The 17,812-nt window shown below is 39.7% G+C and overlaps 1 protein-coding gene across 4 annotated transcripts in view; it reads left to right on the top strand.

Annotated features, from left to right (window-relative positions):
• Positions 1-17,812, top strand: part of myo1d (myosin 1D) — a 115,632-nt gene that overhangs the window by 49,733 nt on the left and 48,087 nt on the right. Inside the window, exons 16-18 of one of the 4 annotated variants that reach the window (XM_079658116.1) lie at positions 1,532-1,739; positions 14,744-14,967; positions 15,660-15,798. In XM_079658116.1, the coding sequence (XP_079514242.1) occupies positions 1,532-1,739; positions 14,744-14,967; positions 15,660-15,798 (571 nt within the window). Of the gene's footprint in view, positions 1-1,531; positions 1,740-3,057; positions 3,112-3,596; positions 3,642-8,939; positions 9,084-14,743; positions 14,968-15,659; positions 15,799-17,812 lie in introns of those variants that run through there. The other 3 variants (XM_079658117.1, XM_079658119.1, XM_079658118.1) reach the window with 3 other exon arrangements.

Raw genomic sequence — 17,812 nt, 5'->3', positions numbered from 1 at the left:
AGCTGTGAGGAGTTGATGAAAGAGACACACGCACGCACGCACGCATGCACACACACACTTTTGCATTTCAAAGTATTGCTTGTTCATACAGTTGGATGTTGGAGCTTCACTGTGCACTGCTGAATGATGTATGTGCAGAGTTTGACCCTTGAAGGCTGTTTCTTCTACTCTGAAATGGAATATATTTGTTACATATTAATAGAATTTTTGATTTTTAGATTTGATTTCGGATTTGTGAATGGGAGAAAGTAGATGGAAAACATACCAAACACTAATTATTCAAAGTAGAGTATTTCATTTTATATACGGTAATACTAAGGAGGCATAGGCCTATATGATGATACGATTATTGATATTAAAACAGTGGTTTATTTTTTTGTCATTAGAAAAGTGAAGTTATTTATTTGTAAACTCCAAATCCAAATGTTTTCCTCAATGGCCTTTGTGCCCTGGCATGTGTGTGTGTGACACCAAAGGCCAAATGGCTTTGCCCCTAAAATGATGAAAATCCAAGCCTGCTCACATAGCAATTAAGAAGATCTGTACAGCTTCAGCTTTCTTGAGATATGATTTGAGGGGAAATAAAACACAGAGAACAAACTAAAAATATTCAATTGCAAAGAATCTGCGCAGTGTCTAGATTTTAAATGGTACTGTACAGTATCAGTATCATTTCTTCCTTCGCTGAAAGTGTTTGCATGTTTTAATTATGTATTAACAGAGTAAAAAGCAATACAAGTCTATTAGTGCAACGATTGCTCTGTTAGGTAAATGATAACATTAGCACAAATACAATGTTGACATGCTGATGTTTAGCAGGTTGAATGTTAGCATGCTAACATCTTCTAATTAGCACTAGGCACAAAGTAGCTAAATGCTAATGCTGATGTTAATATCATCAGTTTTGCAGGTCATATACCAAAGTGTTGGACACATTTGATCTGTGGATGGTGCTGGATGATAATTGAAGGGATGAACACTTTTCTGACAATTTATCATAAGGGGAACATGAATGTGATTACCAAATGTTATTGTCATCTAACTAATATTTGTTGAGATAATAATAATGCATCACATTTTTTATTAGAGCGCTTTTACAGGTGCTCAAAGCGCTTTACAATTACATATTAGACATGTAAGAGTCATTACAGTGGACATTACCCACAGGAGCGAATTCGGGTAAAGTGTCTTGCCCAAGGACATAACGGCCTGACGCAGTGGCGGGTTCCGAACTGGAGTTCACCAACATCCCTTAATCTGATGATCAACGCTCTAACCACTGCGCCAAAATCGCCCCAAACAGATATTTTATTAAAAAATAAAAAGTTAACTTCATGGTAACATCAAGAAAAATCCGGATCCCCAAGGTCTGGAGGTTGGGGAACATTTATATATTTGTACTGTTTGTAGAGTGGTAACAAGATAATTGAGTGTAGAAGGATCTACGGAATCGAAATAACCATTTCTTTTTTCTTTTGTTGAGCGATACACTTCAGCATGTTCTGACACGACCTCTGTGTCCCTCCTCCAGATACAAGATGATCTCAGAGTTTACGTGGCCAAACCATGACTTGCCCTCCGACAAAGAGGCCGTGAAGAAGCTCATGCAGGGGTGTGGATTCGACCATGACGCGGCCTACGGCAAAACCAAGGTCTTCATCCGCACTCCACGTACGCTCTTCAGCCTGGAGGAGCAGCGGGTGGAAATGGTCCAGAGGATCGTCCTCTTCCTCCAGAAGGTGAGACCACCTCACATTCGCTTATGAACCCAGATACTGATATGACAGCTTGAAACTGAAAATTACTGATGCAGTATCGCTCTGAGCTCATGGGAAATGCAGAATTTAGGAAATGTGTTTCTACTTATATATCAAAAGCATTAAGAAGCTTCTGATTCATTACAATTCTCCCTTTTTTTAAAGCATGGTTATCCTCTCCCTGATTTTCCCTTCAATTTAAACCAGGGAACCAAATTAACAACATCCTTTTTTATAGCTCTCATTGAAATTCACCAGCCCTGGCTATGCATATGAATAACCTTGGAGACTAGAACAACTCTACTCAACTCTTTACAAAAGTTTTACAGGCGCTGAGGTATTTTTGGAGCTGATATAATCTTGTATTATTATCCGTGGAATGTTATATCTCTCATGGCGAATGTCTTTGCCTCTCCTTCTTTCTGAGTTTCTCCCACGCAGCTCCTGTAAAGTTGTTATGTAGGATAAGTTGAATTTAAATAAAAAAATACTCTTTGTAAGTGATTTGAAAAGCGTAATCCTAACGTCATCATCCCAAATCAGTTGATGTCCTTGGTTTGACGCCCATTAGGTTAAGCACTCAGACTTCACCTGTTGTGACATGACTTAAGATAAGTACATTTAACCTTTTTTAGGGAGAACTTAACTATCAAAACAGTGTAAAGTAGTGTTTACCATTTAATCTTCTCTTCTCATGCTCCACGAGGCTTGCATTTATGAATATCGAATCAGATTTCTTGTCCAGCCATTTGTAAACTGCTTTTTGGTTTAGAAGCACCAACATCCTGTTCAGCAAAACAGCAAGAATTTGAAATAATGTGTTTATGCCACGGAAAAAAACAACGAAGATCTTAAATTATCTGCATTTTCATATTTCAACATTATATAAATATAATAATGTATTTGTTGACAGTCACCTGTGTGCCTGCTTGCATACTGCCCCCTCCCTTTTGTCTTTGCTCTCCAAAAATAGCTTTTGAAGTGTAATCATCAAGTGTCCCAGTAAGGCGTTCCATCATAAGCATCCAGGACAATTTAGGTTCTCAACTTCTGTGATTTGGAATCATGTTTTTTCTTGATTTTGGTGGGATTTCTTTTATGATCTTTTGATGATTTAAAGATATGGAAATGTTGACGATTCATTCAAAGAATGTTTTTTGAGATGATGGTACTTTTTCCTCTGAGCTAATATTGTGTTGGCTTGGGTGTGGCCACATGCTTTGCATTTTCATACGAGTCCCCCGCTGGATGCTTGTTCTGATATGAATATCTATCACTCTTTGTGTGTCTCTGTCTACAGTATTTGGTAACCCCATCATGCATCAGTGGTACGACGACACCTTCAGGCGACAATGTCAGTGTCTCGGTGTGATTATGGTGCATGCTCTGAGATGTGTTGTACTGGCGTGCAGAGCAGACTTGTGTTACTTTGAATAGATGGAGAGAGTGGTTTGTAAACACAGTGTACGCTGTGCCTGCCTGTCACATTTGAAATGCAACACGCCTGGAAGCTTTAAAATGGCTGACTGACATGCAGTTTTTTCAAAAACATCAACGCTTTTGCATACATCATCTGCTGCGGCTCCTGAGCACTATATTCTACCCCCAGGACCCATATGATTGACACTTTTATAAATCATTATTATTTTAGAATCATGTTTGCACATTCCTCCACACTAAGTCTACCTTTTTCAGGGAGTATCTCCAAGCTCTCAGACATGAAAGGGTTTTCCAGCCAAATTAACTCCTGCAGCAGATTGATTGCTCGACCTTTGTATTGATCTGTGTGACCCGTTGCGGGCTGTTCACACGGACATGTTCCCTCCACCTCTCCCTCAGGAGAATCCTATCTTGCATCTACCAGAATGAGCAGGCATCAATAACCAAGGGAAAGCCCAGAGGAAGAGGAATTTGCCGCTTTTCCACCAAAACAAACATCACAGCAGCAACAGAGGTCTCAGGTGGCAGCGTGTTTTATTTTTCCCTCGGTCAATGTTAAGGCCAAACACAAAGTATAGCTTCTCACACATGCTATACTGTATATGCACTCACTGACCTGCATTCTTGCAAATGTCCAACAGGGGGCTTCTCCCCTGATGTAAAAATTCAAATATTTAACCCTTGTGTTGTGTTCAAAAGTTGTTACCGTTCATGTGACCCATGATTTATCTCAGTCCAAAACACTCAAAAATAATGACTATCATCCAATATTGTTTTAGCTACATCATAACTAACTTATTATGCATTCATAACTTTACAATCCTGTTGTAATTTTATTTTATGGTCCCAAAACACATCACACCACATATTTAAGTAAAACATGTGATTAAATTCACTCATTATATTTCCTATAGTGAAGACAGTGGATCATTACATTATCTGACTATAATAGATTAATATTAGAATACAATCTCCCCAAAATAAGTTTTAAATGATTGAAGGGGGTGGTGGAGGGGTTGTCTAAAGTCAAAGGTGAATCTTGATTGGGCCAAATTTGATCCCGAGTCACCCCCAACAATGCTGCAGGGTCTTCCCAGACCCGAACACCAAATTATACACTTTTTTAGAGACTTTCAGACTTGGCTAAAATTGTCAAAATCAGTTGTTCAGTGTTTATATAGCTGTTGTGGAGGATATCATGAAGCCTTGTTCCGTTAAAAAAGACTAGAGCGTGTTATTATATAATTTAAACTTGAAACGGGTCACGGGAGACCCGAACACAACATAAGGATTAAGTCTACCAACAATTGACCCTACTTCTCAGTGGAATCGTTTCCACAGTTTAAATTCTTCTGAGGATTTTAGGGTCTCAATCGCCCGTTCAAAGTATTCTTCCATGTTGGTAAATTATGACCCAGCTATCTTGTGATTGACACAATTGACATTGCTTCCATGGTTTTGTCAAGTGTGGGTGCCTTGTTTTTGTTTTCCAACTGTTACCCTTTTCAAAGTGCATTACACCTCACGAAAGGCAATTGTGGTTGCCTAAAAATGTCTTGTTTATGGCTGAGTTATACTTTACTCCACGCTATAGTCGCTTCTGGTTCCAAAAAGACGTCCAAAACGCCAAATTTGATGCTTCAAAACTGTGTCAGTGACTCTGTCTACTTACTAAATACTGCCTTTAGGTCCCTGACCCACAACATTACATAGTGGTGTTACGGTAACACTGACTCCTATATCTATTAAACTGTTATTCAAACAAACATCCCAGTGCAAGTCTGAGCTTCTACGCCAAGCAATCCCCTTATCAGCACCTGGCACACCACACAGCCTTATGCCAGTTTGGGACCTGCAGTGCCAGGACTGTCAGCCTGTGACTGAAGCTCAGACACACTTCTTGGCCCTCCGTCTGCCTCATGGATTAATAATAATACCACTTAGTTTGCCCCATCAAACAACAAAAAAACCAGATTGAGAATACACTCCCTTCCATAAAGACACATGGAGTTGCCCTTGTAGTGCCACTGTCCACTGCTTGTCTAAAAATAAAACACTGTCCTATTCAACCCGTTTATATTACCATTACCTCTCCTCCTTTGAGAAGGGGTGGAGTAGCTGGGGGCATGGAGTGGATGAGTGTCCTTCACAGCTCCATGTAATCCTGCCATTCTCTCCTTCCTTCAATCACTTCTTCATGTTTATTCCTGATGCGCTATAGCCACCTTCAAATCTGTTAAAGCTCTCTAAATCATTGCCCCTTAAAGAACATTTCAACAGGAAGAATGGCTGAAAAAATCCAACTTAAATACAGATGTTATAAATGATACATAAGCCACCCCCACCTTCGTTCTGTTTTCAAATGAATATTTCATAAATCCAAGCTCAGCCATCCACATCACGAGAAGTGTCGGCGCTTGTCAAAGTAGGTACGATGACGAGAAGATAACCCCCCACCTTAATTGCTTTCTGTAGCGGTATGTTTAATAAACATGGCGAGTGTCCTTTCACAGCGTGGCCACGTGGGGTTTTGTCTTAAAGGATAAAGAGCATTATGGTTTTTTGTATTGTGTCTTGAGGCAATACAATGTGCAGTAAAACTTGCTTTTGTAGAGTCTGACTGAAGTGAAAAGGATGTAGTCTCTGTGGGTATCTGCAGCCTTTTTGTGAGTAGCAGAATACGTAATGTGAGGCCAGCAGTGCTCTTCTCTGCTTTACGGTCCAGGACTGATCTGTCTCCGGCTACATCTAGGATCTGTAATCCTCTGATCCCCCTCTGAACCTGCAGAGTTTAAGCTATCATCTCCTCAAAAGAACTTCAGTAAGAACACAGCCGCAGATCAGAGAGCGGTTTCACTTCTTTGTAACAATTATGCCGCTTGATTTGAACAGAGGAAATGTGCTTCCTCTGTTCTGAGAGAAACTTGTGCTGTGATGTTGAAACTAATATATATATATATATATATATATATATATATATATATTTAAAATAATTAAATGAATAAATGTAAAAAATATATTTAAAAGAAAACATAATTATTGAGATGGCTCAGTGGTTAGAGCGGTAACTGCTTCCTAGTAGGCCGGTTCGAATCCATACCCGGCCGAACGATCAGGCAATGTCCTCTCCTCTGTCTCCACTTTTCAACTCTAAGAATCTCTTATAAAGGCCTTCTCTGGCCCAAAAAGACCTTAGAAAATTTACTAAAACATAATTCTAGTCATTTAAAGGGAGGAAATGTATGATTCTTTTAACGAACGATAAATCTGCTTGTTGGTCATAAAACCTTATACCTGAATGAATAATAAACAACATGGAGGATGAATAAATCCAACAAGTATTCACAAATTAAGAAGCTGGACCATTTTTTTCATGATTAGCTATTCAAATAGTTACAGTTTTGTGGGTTCATATAGGGGTACTGAACACAGGTAGTGCTCTTCAGCAATGTTTAAAAGATTGGGTCCCTGGTTTGAATGGTATCCTGCAACATTTCAAAAGGTTTTCTTTTCTTTTAATGCAAATGTTCTACGAGGTACGAAATGCAGTATACACACAATGCACTGTTGTCCAAAATTCAGAGTATAAATGTTCAGCCCTTCATTTTCTGTCAATTTATCAATGAATCGACTGTTTCAGCTCATTTCAGTTCCTACTTCTTAGTCATTCTTATTCTTAGTCATTAGGTAAAGCAGGACACTCAATAGTGTATCATGTATAGACTGTATTGTACAGCACTATTAATAATCTATAAACTAGTTATGCGGATATTTAGAAGCTTATATTGCATGTACATAATACTATGCGCAAGAGCTATACAGATTCTGCAATGACTAGCTCTTTTACTTTACGGATGTATAGGTTGGATAGTATTCTGTATTCATGCTTTACTTCCTCAATAAGTTGATGTTATTGTGCCATTCAAATATGTTTGTTTAGTGTTTGTTACTTCCAGCATATACTGCTTACGATCGCACATTTTCTTCCAATCTATTTTGTCCAGTCTCATCTAATTGATGGATGGGGCGTTGTGTCATCCAATTTCACGTTCAATACTGTGCCTTCTCATTGCTGTTGATTGTTCAAGACCATTTTAAGCACATTCGTTTAACATTATTGAGAGTACTAGCCCAGTGCTAAGGTTTTAAAGGGACATGACACCAGGCGCTATGATTAAAATACTCTTTGTATAGTGGGGCTAGTGTTACTGGTGAGTGTGCTTGGACTTTATTGATTTATGATAATGACTGCTGGCCCGTGCCTGGGCCCAATGTCTCCTTATGACAGGCTGTGGTCAGAGCACGTTGCAGCCTCGCTAATTTGTGTCCCATGCTCTGGATTCGACACCCCCCCCCCTCTGCCCACCGCGTGCATCGAGCATGTCACAGGAAAAGCAGCTCAATATCCCCAGAGGATGTGGAAACTCAGGCGTTCAGCAGCGGGCTGCAGTCGAGTGTGTCCACGCTGCAGACTGGCCTATCTGTCACTTCATGGAGGAATTACGTCATGCCTCCACCCCCAACTCCCTATAGGTGACATCAAGGTGAAGGATTGTTTTAGTGTTACAAGGCTCAACAATAATGCCTTCCTGGGGCGAGTAATTCCACCCTTTGTCCCATCGTACACACATCATTTGCAGTTAGGAGCAAGTATGAGAGCAGGGCAGATACATCATGACCATGTCTTTTTTATAATAACAACTTATAAATAAAACAATTTCCATAGGGGCAAGTTTACTTTGTGAAAAGCTGATTTCTAATGTTATCCAGATAAGAATGAACCCTATAAGAACTTTTAAATTGCCAACACTGCAGTTCAGGTAATGGCCTTTAATTAGACATGCAGTCCCAATACTTTTCAGATTCAAAAGATAGCCAGTAATAGGACTTTCGCTCTTTCTCTGCTCTGCTGAACATCCCAACCAACCCAGCTATCACCAGTTGTCCTGGCTCCGGTAATATACAGTTGCAAGAAAAAGTATGTGAACCCTTTGGAACTACCTGGATTTCTGCATAAATTGGTCATAAAATGTGTTCTGATCTTCATCTAAGTCACAACAATAGACAAACACAGTCTGCTTAAGCTAAAACCACACGTGTTTTTATTGAACACACCATGTAAACATTCACAGTGCAGGGTGGAAAAAGTATGTGAGCCCTTGGATTTAATAACTGGTTGACCCTCCTTTGGCAGCAATAACCTCAACCAAACGTTTCCTATAGTTGCATATCAGACCTGCACAACGGTCAGGAGGAATTTTGGACCATTCCTCTTTACAAAACTGTTTCAGTTCAGCAATATTCTTGGGATGTCTGGTGTGAATCACTCTCTTGAAGTCATGCCACAGCATCTCAATTGGGTTGAGGTCAGGACTCTTGACTGGGCCACTCCAGAAGGCCTATTTTCTTCTGTTGAAAACATTCTGTTGTTGATTTACTTCTGTGCTTTGGGTCGTTGTCCTGTTGCATCACCCATCTTCTGTTGAGCTTCAATTGGTGGACAGATGGCCTTAAGTTCTCCAGCAAAATTTCTTTTTAAACTTGAGAATTCATTTTTCCATCGATGATGGCAATCTGTCCAGGCCCTGAGGCAGCAAAGCAGCCCCAAACCATGATGCTCCCTCCACCATACTTCACAGTTGGGATGAGGTTTTGATGTTGGTGTGCTGTGCCTTTTTTTCTCCACACATAGCGTTGTGTGTTCCTTCCAAACAACTCAACTTTGGTTTCATCTGTCCACAGAATATTTTGGCAGTAGTGCTGTGGAACATCCAGGTGCTCTTTTGCAAACTTCAAACGTGCAGCAATGTTTTTTCTGGACAGCAGTGGCTTCCTCCATTTTATGACCAACTTATGCAGAAATCCAGGTAATTCCAAAGGGTTCACCTACTTTTTATATATATATTTACATAACTATGAATGCTTTTACTCAGTGTGAATTTCAAAACCAGCCCCAGCAATCTGTCCCGCTTTGTTGCGACAAAGGATTCCCGATCTGGCTTTGATGAGCTCGTAAATCCAGGGACCAGGAGCGCGGCGAGGGCAGGCTCCATGATGGCAGAGTCTCTAAAAGGATGATCAGATGGCTTTATTGGCCAGGAGAGTGAGGGGGCAGACCGTCAGGGGCCCTGTATTTGGCTTGATTTACGCACATTCCCCCGAGTGTCGTCTTCATCAGCTCACCAGCTCACCAGCGTCATCGCAGTCTGCTCCACTGGTTGAGAAGCACAAACTGTGTTTATGGTGTGTTTATGCGCCTGTGTGTGTGGCTTGATGGCTAACCTCTCCACCTGTCACACACCTTAATGAGGCTCCAAAGACAGCCGAGACATTTTATATCTGCTCTCATTGTTGCTTTATGGTCTTTTTATTTTATGTTGTGCTCCAGCCCCAGTAGTTCACAGTGTAATTAGTGATGTGTTGCTTAGATCAACACATTTGTTGATCTGGCAAAGGCTTGCGCACCATGTGGGTATGATCCTGGCAGCATCTTAACAAAGCTCTCAGTGAAAATCCAATTTGGCTTCTTTTTGCTTTGTGTATCATATAAGCACATATGGGTTGGGACCGGTTGGGACATTATGTCTGTGTGTGAATGGGATGAGTGTGGCAGAGGGAAGAGGACTCATTCACTGCTTCAGATACACAGGAATTGGATGCATGTTTAAAACGGCACTTGTGAAATGTTAAATAAATAAATAAATACAATAAATAAACATGATAAGACCTTTGGGAAAGACAGGTCTGGATTCTCATGCTTCACGGATGGTACTATTTCCCGAATTAGGAAGTCTATTTTCCGGCCCGCAGTGTAGTATAATGTGTGAAAAACATGGAATATACAGTATATGTTGTATTGTATTAGTTAGTGCTAAACATTAATTGCTGTTTCTAAGTTGTTTTGACTTTCGAGAAGTCAAGAAGCACATTTTTCAGATGAATTCAGCAAAATGAGGGCACCCCGGAAGGCCTATATCACAATGTTAACGAAAGGGAAACAAACATTTTGTTTCTGCCCTGTGATTCGTGTAAGGCTCTTCCTTACACCACGTTTCATAAGAGTTGGGCCTCCAGTTTTTTCGTAATCCTGCTAAAAATCAGACAAACCGAAAACCTTAAACTCTTGTAGGTAATGAGACAAAAATCGATAGAATGCAAATAAGCAATTTCTTCAACAAGTTCAAATGGAGGTCAGGGATGCAAAAAAACCTTGAAGAGAAATCATACACAATTGCAAATCCATCGACATTGTAACCGGCTCAGCTCAACCTCTGCTTTCTATCACAATAAAGAAATAATGTAAACATGAAAAGATAAACACAAATCCTGTGGGCTTCACTTTGTACTCAAAGCCAGATTCAGCCGAATAATACGACACTCACATCTCTGTTATTATGCTAGTGCTAAATTGATTGCTAATACTAGTCACGTCCTCTTGACACACGAATCCTGTTCCTCCTCATCAACTTACAGCAACTATCCATAACTTTAAATGTCCGCTCAGCATAATAAAAAATGGATTTATTTCGGTGTCTGACTTCCCCACACTAATCACATTTTATTCAAGGTTTGCTACATCTATATTTGTGTTGCATTAAATGATACACTGTAGGTTATCAGCTATCCACTTTAGTTTTCACTCACGCCATAAAACAGGAAATTCGTTTTTAAAGTATGTGAGAAGAATCCTAGATGAAAGTGTAATAAAAAAGCACAATATAAAAACAAGTTAAGTATTAAATAGTAGAGTGTAAAGAAGAGCTCAAACACATAAAAGAGACGGTATGTTCACTCAAAAATAAAATGATGTATACATCAGAATGGATGGATATTTCTACAACATGTCTATCTACTAACTTTAAATTGTTTAAATCCCAATTGAAATGCTCTCAAAGTCCAGCATTTACACCAGGGCCATTTTGACAGTTATATTGGAACCCCGTCTGCTCTTTGCCTAATTTGCCGTAACACTCTGAATTCTGTCTGGATTTAAATGAAAGTAGCTGTTAACCTCGCTCACAGAGAAAACTGATTTAGCTGAAGCCTGGGCTGACAGTAAAGCCCATTTATTCCTCTCATCATGTGGGAGAGTCATCTCAGGGGTCGATTAGTGATGAATATGTAGTTGTTCCTTGTTTCTCACTCTCATCCTTGAAGTATTAAAGAGAGAGCAGTGCGGGGGAAACGTCGCATAAGGTTCTTTCTTTTCACAGGCACATCAAAAATAACACAGGATTAGACAATCTTATTTTGTTTCTGAATGGATGTCGGTTGCTTTGCATAAACACAAAGAAATCAATAAGAGCGTGTAGATATAAATGCAGTATGTGCTTTTGTTTGTAGGACGAAGCGCGGTAAATAGAAAAAGGTGATATTAAAGCATGAACTAAAAGAAAACAGCCCTTTTATCAGTGTATGCTAAAATGTGTTTTTTAAATAGATGGTTTAGCTTTCTGAGTGGCTGAAAATCCTCAAGGAGATGCTTCATCCTTAAGAATTGTGTGAAATTGAGTTGGAGCATGTTTTTCAAGAGATAAATGAGGCAGAAAATGCAAACAGTGGGACTTTGGAAAAGGATAGAGCTATGCTATTACTGTCTTTTGATGAGTGATCTTTTTTTAACCCTTAGATGCACGAGTGACTGGACCCAAAACTCTTCCATAAGTGGGTCTAAAAGGACCCGTATTAGAATAATATGTGTTTTTATGCCATCTTTATCATTTTGGTTAAGAAAAATCACTTTTTGAACATATTGTCCCAAAGATCTCCGCTATTCTGAGATCCTCACAGTATTCCAGTCCCTTTTCAAAACTCATCTCTTCTCCTCTTGTCTACTCATAGCCTCCATGCCGGTTGATCAAGTTTGATAGTCCTATACCCCCCACCCTAACCTTCCCTTATATTGTTAAGCGATTTTGAGTCCTTGAAAATCCCTTTACAAATATAATGTATTATTATTGTTATTATTATTATTATTATTATTATACAGACAGGTTTCAGATCTTGCTGTGTCAGATAATCTTCCTGTGAGGTGTCACTTGTGATGTAGTCTGTGTGGTCATTTTTTACCCACTTATGGAAGCTTGGGGTAGTAATACAAAAACTACAATTTCTTAAAATTTAAATTTAAAATGTGAATGGCATGATATCTAAAAAATGTTTTTGGAGGAATAGCTGGAATATGAAATGATAAAAAAATGTAATTACATAGATACTTCAAGAAAACCACCTCACCGGGTCCAAAAAGACCCACTTATGGAAGCTTGGGGTAGTAATACAAAAACTAAAACATTTTAAAATTTAAATTTAAAATTTGAATGGCATGATATCCAAAAAGGTTTTTTGAGGAATAGCTGGAATATGAAATGAAAAAAAAAAGAATTACAAAGATACTTCAAGAAAACCACCTCACCAGGTCCAAAAAGACCCACTTATGCATCTACAGTAAGGGTTAAGGTCTCCTCTTAAAAATGATGCGGAAAAATGTTATTCTCAAAAGAGTAGAGATGATTTATACCAGATTTAGCTATTAGCTCATTTCTCGCAGTCTAATCTGCAGTCACTGTAAAGGCACATGCTTTAAAAACTTTATTTTCCTTTACACCATTTTTAACACGTTTCAAAACATGGATCAAAATACTGTATAAATACCAGCACATTTATCAACTTTAAAAATACAATTCATTTCCAATAAAACACTTAAATCACTGTCAAAATAATGTTGGCAATACTTTTTCTATGACCGTTTAGGTTTAACGTCTCAAAGCATATTCCAGCGCTTTTAGCTGTAAATGAAAAATCAGCTTGTGCAAACACAGTTGGCCTGATGGGATGTTTAAGTCTGTGCTTAATGCAGATCATCTAATTCTACCATTGTAAAATAACGTTTACTTATTCTTATACAACATTTTCTTCCAATAAAGTAAAATAACACTAGAAATATCTAAAATAATAAAAAATAATTTATAAAAAATGCCGAAAAGGGATGTCTTAGATAAATGGTCTTAGAACATGATTCAAAAAAGCTTAGGGTTTAAAGAGAATCCAGATTAAACTGTCTTTATCTGAGTAACACGGTGACAAGCCTGGCAAGAAGATGAAATGGCTGACTGGCCTTCTTGCTGTGATCTCAGTATGGTTCGGCTGTCCTCTTTCAAGTTCAGAATAAATGCTGTCGAATCAGTTCTCTGGGAAGTATTCAGGTATGTCTCCAGTGTACTCCATATCAAATTTCTTTAGTTAAAAAGTGACGCTTCAAGTTATAACAGAATGCCATAGTGAAACTTGCAGACACGTGTGCGGCTGAAATGGTTGCATCACCTTAAAGGATATGAATACAAATGCTGCTTCCATATCCCAGCAGTGCATGACTTATCTCCTTCTTTGCCAATTATTACAGCGGCAGTCTCATCAGGTGAACCCGCCTCCTCCACAGTTTTATTATGCAAATGCAGGAAATCCTTTTCTGTGCCTTGGGCCACCCCCACACTTTGAAGGATTACATATTCATGATCTCCATCATTACTTTGTATTACACTTCTATTATATTTGGGAGTGAGCCTATTTTGCAGTACTGGCTTTAATTTGGGCCTGTGATGCTCAAACACTGATTATTGAGGAGTATTTAGGTTCCATGTAGGAAAACAAATGTAAACATACAGTAGTGGAGGAGTTGTGGGAATGTGTGTGTAAGAAAGAGAGAGAACTTACAGCAATAGGGGAGCATATGGTGGTGACTGTAGTGAGGGGGAATCAGGAGTTATGGTTCCCTGGGGACCCACTTGTATCTATTATTCATGTTTTAAAGGGTCTGATAGCTTCTCAACCTATGTTTAGTTTCAGCCAGGCTTGGGGGTCCTTATTTTATCCCTTGTTTACGTCTGAACCCATGTTTATTCAAACAGTGAATTACAAAAAAACATGTAGGAACAATAAGTTCTAATTATGTATGTGAAATGTACATTTCTAAGTTAAGAAACTGGCAGTATGACGGGTTGAAACGCACATTAATATATTAGCTTTAACAGCATAATCTATGTTTAGATTTGAATGCACAGGTCGTACTTTTTTATGATGAGCTTTTCACCACCGGAGCAGAAGAGCTTTAAATAGACCAAGTATTGCATATTCTAGATTCAGCACTTCTAAATGTCCCCTCATAAAATATGTATTAGTTAAGATCATCCAGTACTAAAGGGGTTATTTCTTTGGCACATTAAGGTCAGTTTAAGGAATTGTGTGTAGAAGTGATTCGTAAGTATTCTTATTTAAGTTCATATGCTGATTTTCTTTCAGTCAGAATACCTCCAAGCATTGCAGGTACACAACGACATACGTTAACAAAAAACATGGCTGTGTCAAACAGATTTTTTCATGCAAATGTACACACAACTCTTAGCAGAGCAGTTTCCGTTCATAAATAATTCAAACAGTGGAAGGAGAAGACGCATTAGGTAAAGGCTCCATTACCACATTTAATTTTTAATGCACAATCTTTTTGAAGTTGTAGTTAAATAGATTGTCATGATGTTAATCTGTGTCTCCAGGTGTGGAGGGGCACCATAGCCAGGATGCGGTACCGGCGAATGAGAGCGGCCCTCGTCATCCTGCGGGCGTACCGACGCTACAAGGTGAAGTCGTACATCCGCGAGGTCAACCGCCGCTTCAAAAATGTCCGATCCATGAAGGATCATGGCAGGCACGTGAAGTGGCCAACGCCCCCCAAAGTCCTGCGCAAGTTTGAAGAGGCCCTTAGGAGCATCTATAACAGGTAGACTTCTTACATAAGATTACTTCCTCTATTCTGTATATCTGCTGCCTTTTCAAGATTCAAAAAAAAGGTTATTACTTATATTTGTTGCTAATTTGTATCTTTTACAGAACTCATGTAAACAGTTTGCAATACAAGAGAATTGACCCTAAACACAAAGTAAATCTGTAGTTAAATGTTTAAAAATGCATCCATACTGAATGATGTTCTTCAAAACAAAGGCCGATAATGAACCCTATATATATTGCTTCCTTTTGAAGAAAACCGTTTTCTTGAATTGCCTCAACAAAAACTGGATTTGACCCTAACTGCAGGAGAGAGCGCATAGCCTCCAGTGCTTTCTCCCATCCAGATGAGACCGTTTGAAGCAACTTACACATGTTTCCTTCTGCTTTGGGCTCACACTGGGCATTGATTTTCTTCCTCTATCAAACACACATCACTGCCTTTCATCTCAATGTCTGTTTGTTTGCTTTTTTTATTTGAAGCAAGGCACAGTAAGAAAATAGCCTTCCTAGAGAATGATGTTGCCTGTCAGTATGTGTGAGTGAAAGGCCAATAACTGGACTACAGCTGGGGTCTGCTGCAGTCCTGCCTCATCGCCCCGCTGACCCACATATCAAGGCCCAGTGCTGCAGTTATTTCTCTGCTCTTACTTCTCTCTGTGTGTGTTTGGATGTGTTTACCTCCAGGTGGTGGGCATGGACCCTGATCAAAGGCCTCTCTCCAGAAGAGACTCTGCAGGTGAGGGCTAAGGTAGCCAGTCTGGAGGCCCTGAAGGGAAACAGGGCCGACCTGGGGCTACAGAGAGGCTGGGAAGGAAACTACCTGGTGAGTAGGTGGGAGGAAGTAAAGTTATGTACAGTTGTAATATGTTTAAAGAAGAAAACTAAACACAAGAACAGAGAAAACTTGAGAGAATAAACCATGACAACACTTGAAAGGCACATATCTCCAACAAGCTCAATGCTGAATTCACATACGGACTATCCCATTCCTGAGTTGGGAAGCTGTTATCCAGACTTTGGTTTGTTTATTGGCTGTAATGTGGAAACAACATATACACTACAAAGAAAATGTTGATTTGATATCCGAGTTGCTGTTTCAACCTAAGGGAGATGTTATCAGTGAGTTAAAGAGCATCTTACAGGTTTTTATTTTTTCTACATTTATGCTTAAACTTGCTTGAAAATTACAATTAAAAAAGTGAATGCAGGATTTGATATGTTTTACGAGACATAAGGGCAGGAATTCAGAGGGAAAGGAGCAATGTTGAGCTCTGCTCTTAAAAACAGCTTTTTTTTTAAGGTCATACGTCAAACGCGTCATATTACATCACGCAGGGGACACATCTCCGCTCTCTGACCGCGGGTATAGTTAGTAGTTGCGTGGAGTTGAGCGGTTGTGTTTTAAGGAGCTGGTATTTTTCGGTAGTTTTACATTGTATTTCACCATTTGTAATCATGGTGCAGTATTGTGTTTGTGCAGGTTGCACAAATACCAGCCTGTCAGGACATCGAGTCCACAGTAAAAAGGACCGGAGCTAGCGTTCATTCCTGGGTGCGTTGTGCATCCACCTCCCTGCAGCACATACTCTCCACAGCTTTATCAGGAAACCGTATTACTTCTCTCTCCCCCCCCCCCCCTTCGCTGCTCTCTCACTCACCTGCTGCAATCAGCTGTGCACCCTCCCCGACTACACACCTGCTTTCCATCAAGCCATTTACAACGACATATCAACGGAGGCTCCACAACCTTTCTCCGCCAGATCGTCAAGTATCAGCCGTATCTCGCGTCTCTCTTCCGATACACAGCACCGTAGTGTGGAGTTGCATTAGGTAACGCGAGATACAGCTGATTCTTGCGCATTAGTTTCTGTTATGGATCAGTATCAACAGTCCTGCCAGTAACGTTACTATATTATCAATGCTACTTTAGTTATAGCCTGATATATGATAGCTAACTTCACAATGTTGTGATGTGACGTTAGCTAACATTCTGTAGCTAACGCCGGTCACTCACCAAGATAGCTGCCCAGTTCTCCACTGGTTCTCCTCACACCACAGCTCAATTTCTCTCCGATGGCCGTTATTTCTTCTAATCCTTGGCTGCTCCTGGTCTCTTGGACGCCTAGCAGGCTCATAATTATAAGATTGTGGTCCGTCATATGCATTCGAATATTCATGTTCAACTTATTCTGTGTCTTCTGTGTCGAAACTAGCATTGGGATCCATGTTTATTAATACGTTACACCGGCCGCTCTCCCCCCGTGTTACGTCACACGCGGGAGGTCACGTGTGGAAGTGAACATTTCTTACAAAAACGTATTCATCATTTTCCTACACATTTATTCACAGGTGTCTTTAACCTGGAAGTTGCTCTTTAAGTGAATCCTATTTGGGACCTAATTCATTTCATGAATGCAGTACAAATGCCCTATCTTTCAATGAAAGTGAATCATCATTTCCAAGTTTCACGAGTAGTTTTTCCGTAGTCTCAGTCAGTCAGAGAAATAAATCCAGCCGAGATTTGCTTATGCGTGTTTGTTTTTTAATGCAGGCTTGTGTTTCGTGTTACTGTGTAGCATGCATGGGCTGCTACTCTCTGGTATTGTGCTTTTAAAATCTATATTAGGGCTGCGTGTCAAACATCAATAAGTCTTTGGTAACTCGTGAAATGTTGTCATCAAATATCTGCTATTAAAACCATTTGTTACCAGTTGCCAGGCAACCAGTGGAGAGTCCAGGAAGTCACTGCTCCTAGACAACAAATAGTCTGCGACATAGACCAAAGTAAATGAGCAAATTGTCCCACTGCTGTTTGTTCAGGTTAAACAAACAAGGTG

Source organism: Notothenia rossii (assembly GCF_949606895.1).
Source record: "Notothenia rossii genome assembly, chromosome: 11".
NCBI lineage: Eukaryota > Metazoa > Chordata > Actinopteri > Perciformes > Nototheniidae > Notothenia > Notothenia rossii.
This window is presented reverse-complemented; position numbering and strand designations above follow the sequence as displayed.